Raw genomic sequence first — 6,779 nt, 5'->3', positions numbered from 1 at the left:
GGACTATGGGTGAAAAGTAAAGTTGCTGAACTTACTGCCTGGATATCCTAAACTGGCCTGAAATCCTTGGTCCCCAGTTCCTGGACTGGTAATAAGGGAGTGTTCCAGGATGACTGGCAACATCAGAGGGTCCCACATTTTAGCAGTCTGTCAAAGAATCTAATTCTGACCTGGGCCTTGCAGGGAATGAGTTCCACCATAACTGGAGGCACATTTTGGGCCAGACCTGGGGGTTATCTTCAGCCCAAACACCTGGAATCTTGAAGAGAAGCTCAGAAATGTCAGGAGGTCTTCCCTCAGGGGCATGGAGCCGCCATTCCTCCTCTTGTGCAAACATGAGGGTTAGAGTCTTTGCCTCAGGTCCTTCACCTTTAAGGCTGCTGTACCCTCCAAATCAAAAGTTATCTGTGCCTCAGTTTGTATAATAAGTCCCTGCTCATCAGGCAATTGGGGAGATAAAGGAATTTATGCCTTACTTCGTGACTGCCAATATTGCATCATCTAGCCACTAAAGAAGGGCGGCGGGCCAGGCCCCCTGAATCCCTGTTAATAGTTGTATGCTTTTGGGAAAGGGGCCCACTGCTTGTGTCACAACTGAGTGTTCTACACCCATGTTCACCATGAGATCAATGGGATGGCCCCCTATTTTCATTTGGACTATGGGCGCCTGGGGGCCCAATAGTATGGAGCTGCAAGGCTGCCAGTCCAACAGTGTTTTCCTCCCAGGGGCTGGCTCCCCTGTGGGTGGACTGATATTTTCCATCAATACCTGGCCTCTGCCTCTGGTCTGGGGGACCTTCTGGGAGTCCCTGGCCAGTTGAGGACATTCATTCTTCCAGTGCCCTTCCTGATAACAGTAGGCCTAATTCTGCCCTAGGGCAGGGGCATCCCAAGGGCATTGGTTGCTATCTGTGGTGATTGCCTCTGTTTCTGCCTGAATTAGCTCTCTGTGACCTGCCTGACTGTCCAGCAAGGGCTGCTGCAAGGAGGTCCACTTTCCTGTTCACCTTCCTGTCAGCCTCCCGTTTAGCCTCCTGACTCTGATTGACAAAAGCCTTTGTGGCTACCTCCAGAAGCTGACTGGTGTTCATTCCAGTTTCTGCAACTTTTGCCTTATGTCCCCTAGGCCTTGCCAACAAAAGCGGTGTTAATCACTTGTTGGTTTTCAGTGGCTTCTGGTCAAAGGGGGTGTACAAACAGAAGGCCTCACACAAACGCTCATAAAACTAGCTAAGACTCTCTTCCAGCCCTTGGAGGACCTCTGATTTTTGCTCATGTTCATGGCCTTTTTCCCCCTTCCTTCATGCCCCCCAGTATTGCCTTCTGATACCATTCAAGCCACAGGTAGTCTCAGTCACTGTTGGGGTCCCAATGGGGGGTCTCCCTTGGGGAAATTAGCTTAAGCATATGCTTGGGCATTTAGAGTTCCCTCAGGGTCATGATCTTCTAACACTTTAGAGCTGCCAGTGTTATTTGGCATCACTCTTCGGTATTAAATAGAGTCAGAAGATGCTATCAACAGTCCATCTAGGTGGGTTTATAGTCTGGATGAAAGACAGCATCAAATCAATCAGATCCTAATGCTTCTCTGTGAAGGGGGGTATGATGTTTTCAGTTCAGGAGATCTGCGGTGCAGGTCTCCATTAAATCCCTTTTTAAAGTTTTAAACCATACACTCCAAGGGAGTGTCTTTACTCTGATTTCCACACATTTCCTCTCATTACCAGATGTCAAGACAGACATAGAGAGGTAGGGGTTTTGGAGGAGAGGTAAAGGTAGGGATGTCCTCTTCTCCAACACACAAGGGAGAACGAGCAATATTCACCCCTTATAGGTGACCTGGACCCGGCAAGGAACTGCACCTACACAGGGTCCTCACTTTTTTTTTTTTTCTGTTGGGGTTATTTATTTGGAAAAAATAGTCATATTTTCATAAAACAGCTTGTCATTCAACTAGAATGTATAAATCATAAACACCCAAAATTTAACATTTGACAATTCAAGAAAAGGAAATACAAAATGTCTTAAAAACACATACCCAACCTTTTTCTTTTGGTGGGACTGGGGTTTGAACTCAGGGCTTTGCGCTCGCAAAGTAGGTGCTCTATCACTTGAGCCACACCTCCAGTCCATTTTGCTGTGATTATTTTGGAGATGAGGTCTCAGAAATTATGTGCCTGGGCTGGTCTTGAACTATGATCCTCTTGATCTTAGCCTCCCAAGTAGCTAGGATTCCAGGCATGCGCAACTGGCACCCAGTTTTTTGGTTTTTTTTTAAACTTCAAGAGGGACCTAATTATTCCATGGTATTGGGGTTTGAATCCAGGGTCTTGTACTTGCCTGGCAGGAGCACTTGAGTTACATCCCCAGACCTCCAACTTTATCCTTAAATGAAAATTCTGAGATTAACATACTATTTTCAACCGACAGATGGGCAAAGATCAAAACTTATTTGATAGTACAGTTTATAAAGATGTAAGGAAATAGGGATTCTTGCACATTGTTGGTGAAACTATATCTGTCAAAAAATAAAAATGTACAGCCAGGCATGGTGATGCATGACTGTAATTGCAGCACTCAGGAACACATGGCAGGAGGATCTTGAGTTTGAGGCCAGCTTGTGCTACACACCAAGATCCTGTCACAAAACAAAGAAAGAAGTAAGAGCTGGGGATGGTGATGCATGTCTGTGGTCTCAGCACTCAGGAGGCTGAGGTAGTACTTGAGCCACAAGATCAGCATGGGCAACTATAGAAAGGACAAATGGAAGATCAGTGTGTACTTTTCAGTATTGCTTATGGGAAAATATCTCTAGATAGATATATAAGGATAAAACTTTGAAGGAGAGAAGGAGATGTCACTCTGTAACTTAAATTTTTTGGGGGGAGTAGGGCAGGTGGTACTGGGGTTTGAACTCAGGGCTTTGCCACCCTAGACAGTTGCTCTACCACTGGAGTCATGCCTCCAGCCCTAACTTTTGAAGTTTTAAATATGAATTGCTGCATCTTAAGAGAGACATAATTTTCAAATAAAAACTAGTGTTCCAAACTCAGCAGAGTGGTCATGTGTCTGTAGTCTCAGCTACTTGGGAGGCTGAGATGGGTAGAGCATTTTATCTCACAAATTCAAGATCAGCCCAGGCAATACAGTAAGCCCCAGCTACAAACAAACAAAACTTCACTAGACCTCCAACAGAAATACAAACTTCTTTAAGGAAGTATTATGTATCTTTTATCTGACTGATAAACTTTTCTACAATTCCATTGAGTCTTTCAGGCTCCATCAGCTTATTCACCAGTTCCTGCTCAATGGCCATTAGAGCCAGGCCACTTAGCTTCTCTTGTCCCATGGTATGAAATAAATATGTTTTAAGACGAGGCAGTGTAGAAAGTAAGTTTTCAGCACTTGCTGAAGTAATTGGCCAAGATAAAGCAATATATAAAAGCTTGGAGATGCAAGGAATATTATTGTAAAGACCATGCTGAATAAATAAATAGCCAAGACTAACAAAATTGATGGAATCATAATCTATGTCAAAGTTGAGCTTTGCATATTGCCAATAAAATCTAAGTTCAGCGATAATGTCTGCATCAAGCTTATAAAATTCTTGAACGTGTTTGGCTGTTGCTTCATTTAATGGTTCATTCCATTTAAATAGTAATTCTGAAATTTGCTTCATCTTGCAATAATCAAAATCTGAAAAACACAACTTTAAATTTCGTAATACAGTATCCAATCCTTGGTAATAAATATTAATTTTATATTGTTCTTCTGTTGAAGTAGGAAAAAACATATTATCAGAATTACCAAGATCTACTGTTTTCTGAATTTTTCTTCTTTTTTTAAGAGAAGGTTTTTCTACTTCAAAACCATTACTGGTTATTTTTTTACATATTTCCTCTGTCCCATCCCAGATAGTTTTGAAATATTCATCATTTCTTTCAGAGGATAAACATTCCAAAATTGCTTCTACTTTTGAAGACAAAGAAAAAATGTCTATGGTTTCACTTTGAAGTTCTCTGGAAAGAATTCCTGTAACACTGAGCACTCGATAAAGAAATTTCAAGCAAAAGATAAATTCAAATTTGGAAACCAACCTCAACACATCACTCATTTCATCAGCCAAACGTATGTTTGAGGAATGGCTTGATTCAAATTCCAGTGTTTCAATAATCTCTGGAAGACCATCGATCACAGATAGTAATGTGCAATCATGGACTATCCAACATGACTGTGATGCATGCTTTTTGCATGTTTTATTCTGACTTACCTTACAAATGTTTTGAAAATTTGCCAACATTTCTCCAGACATATGAATAATGTTGAACAAAGAAGTGAGAGTATTTAGAGCACCACAGAGTTCTTTTACTTCTTTACAAAACCTAATTACTGCTAACTCAAAAAAATGTGCATAACAATGTGTGTATAAAGCTCTTGGCTCTTCCTTCTTGAATTCTGCGGCAATTTTATTAAACTTTATCCTCAAATTGGTGGTGCTATCATAGGCCTGGCCAGATATTTTATTAAAATCAACTCCAATTTGCTGCAGATAAATTTTGATGCTCTTGTGTAAGAGGGACCCAGTCATGTCTTCAATATCAACAAAACCTAGGAATCTTTCTTTAATTAAGACAGCCTTTGATGTTTTCTGTGGGTACCTTACACAAACTGAAAGCTGTCCTTTACTGGCATTATCAGTTGTCTCATCACATATTATTGAAAAAGCTGAGGAGACATTGATCTCATTCACAATATCCTGCAACATTTCAGTCTTTATTATTTCAACAATATCACTTTGAATTTGTGTACTATTATAGAAGTCAAGTTGTGAATTCATAAGTCGAAACACTTGTTCTCCTTTGTCTTTTGCTCTAATCTCTAGCAATTCTAAAAAATTGCCTTTATTCACAGATGAAATAGACTGGTCATTTCTTCTGAAGAGTAAACACTGCTTTCCAAGAAATAAAATATTTTCAATTATAAGTTTTAAGTACTTTTTATTTCCCTCAATTTGCTTTGAATGAGTAGATAAATTATCATCGATAACTTCATCACAAAACTGGTATTTCTTCCAAAACTGCAATGACTTCAAATGCATTTCACTTTTCTCATGCTTTCTGAATTTTGCTAGAGTTTTTTTCCCAATTAGAAGTTCCTTGGGTTGCAAATGACTCTCCCCTATAGTTGAAGTTCTTTTGGTAGAATAACTGGCATGAATAACAGAATGTCACATCTTTTTTAACACTGTTTTCCAAATGCTGAAAATTTGAACGCCAAGATTTTTTAATATTTGATTTATCTTTCACTTTTTGTACTTTGGATGTCAGTTTTTGGTGGCACAGTCCATCGCTTCCTTTCACAGATTTCATACTGCATGTAGGATCCTGCCTAGACACTTGATCCTTTTGTCCTTCTGTACCAGAATCAACTGTATGCTGACTGAGTACTGATGGGGATGGTGCGGGGCTTGGCTGCTCCATACTATTATCAACACACAGGGTCCTCACTTGCTTCGTGCATCTCCAGCTGCTCCCCTTACGGTGATTTAGGTGTCTCTTAGCCATATTGAGTCTGTATAAACCCTGGACTGGAGGTCTAGGGCTCACCTAGAACATATGAGTTCACCACAGGCCTACAGATCAGGACTTAGCACTCGCTTTGTAGCCATGCTATGTGTCATTCACACACGTTCACATGCAGGCATCCAGTGTTTCTGCTCTGCACACAGCACTGAGGAGTCACAGTTTCGCTTCTGCTCAAGTTACTTAAGTGACCCCAGGAGTTGATCAAGCTCCCCTTCTGCCACTTAGGGGCAGGCCTAATATTTGAAACCAGTTCTTACCAGTCTGAGGAGCAGTGCTCCCCATGCTGGTTCCTGTGCCTCACCAGGTTCTGTCGTGTGTCCAAGGCCCTAACCCAGACTCACCGGGAGGATAAGTTCCTCCTGCAGATGAAACCATCCATTGGCACCTGGTGGAATCACTTCTCCCAGCAGTCCACGGGACACACTCCAGCAACAAAGGAGGTGAAAAACCACCATCTCTGAAATCCCAGACAATCCCAAGATTCTTGAACAGAGCACAGGACACCGAGATAGATCTGCAGGAAGCAATGTTTTATTGTGCCAGCACAGATTCAGCAGACTTAAGTCAAAGAGCTAAGCCCCGAGAACAAAAGGGTCTTACCTTATATACCCTCAACAGCAAAAAACAAGGGACAACCCATGTATGGTTGCATGCAACTCTATTGGCTACTTTACCCCCAGTGTTATGTGACCTTCACATTTAAATTCATTAAGTTTCATCTCCCTGCTCTCCCATCCCTTTCCTCCTACTATATTTTCAGGACACTACTCGCTTGCTTCTTTTCTGTCCTTCCTCCCAGCTTCAGTCGCAGTTACTCAGGAGGCTGGTGGACCACAGTTTGAGACTGGCCCAAATAAGTTAATATGAGGCCCTATCTGAAAACCAAACTAAAAGCAAAAAGACTGGGGGTGGGAACATGGCTCAAGCGACAGAGTGCTTGCCTGGCAATGCCTGGTACTGTGATTACAATCCATAGTATCAGAGAGAGAGAGAGAGAGAATATGGTCCAATGAAGCAGCAGTTATGGGAGCAGAGCTGGCATGGATACTTGAATGAATCACATTAGACTGCACAACTCTAGGCACCTCCTGCACTGACTTCTCTGTTTCACTTGGGTTTTCGTGGTGACTGTCAGCTCTTAAAGCTGTACCAGCCAACAATAAGAGAACTTGACTTAGAAAGATGTGGTGTCAG

General features: G+C 41.9%; 1 protein-coding gene across 1 annotated transcript; it reads right to left on the bottom strand.

Moving 5' to 3' along the window:
- Positions 1-1,888: 1,888 nt before the first annotated feature.
- On the bottom strand, positions 1,889-5,272 carry LOC109687286 (zinc finger MYM-type protein 1-like). The gene has a single exon (XM_020165117.2). It carries the CDS (start codon positions 5,096-5,098, stop codon positions 3,221-3,223), a length of 1,878 nt encoding a protein of 625 aa, XP_020020706.2. The 5' UTR covers positions 5,099-5,272; the 3' UTR covers positions 1,889-3,220.
- Positions 5,273-6,779: the final 1,507 nt, after the last annotated feature.

Source organism: Castor canadensis, chromosome 8, assembly GCF_047511655.1.
Source record: "Castor canadensis chromosome 8, mCasCan1.hap1v2, whole genome shotgun sequence".
NCBI lineage: Eukaryota > Metazoa > Chordata > Mammalia > Rodentia > Castoridae > Castor > Castor canadensis.
Note: the sequence above shows the minus strand (reverse complement) of the source record. Positions and strands in the feature narration are given on the sequence as shown.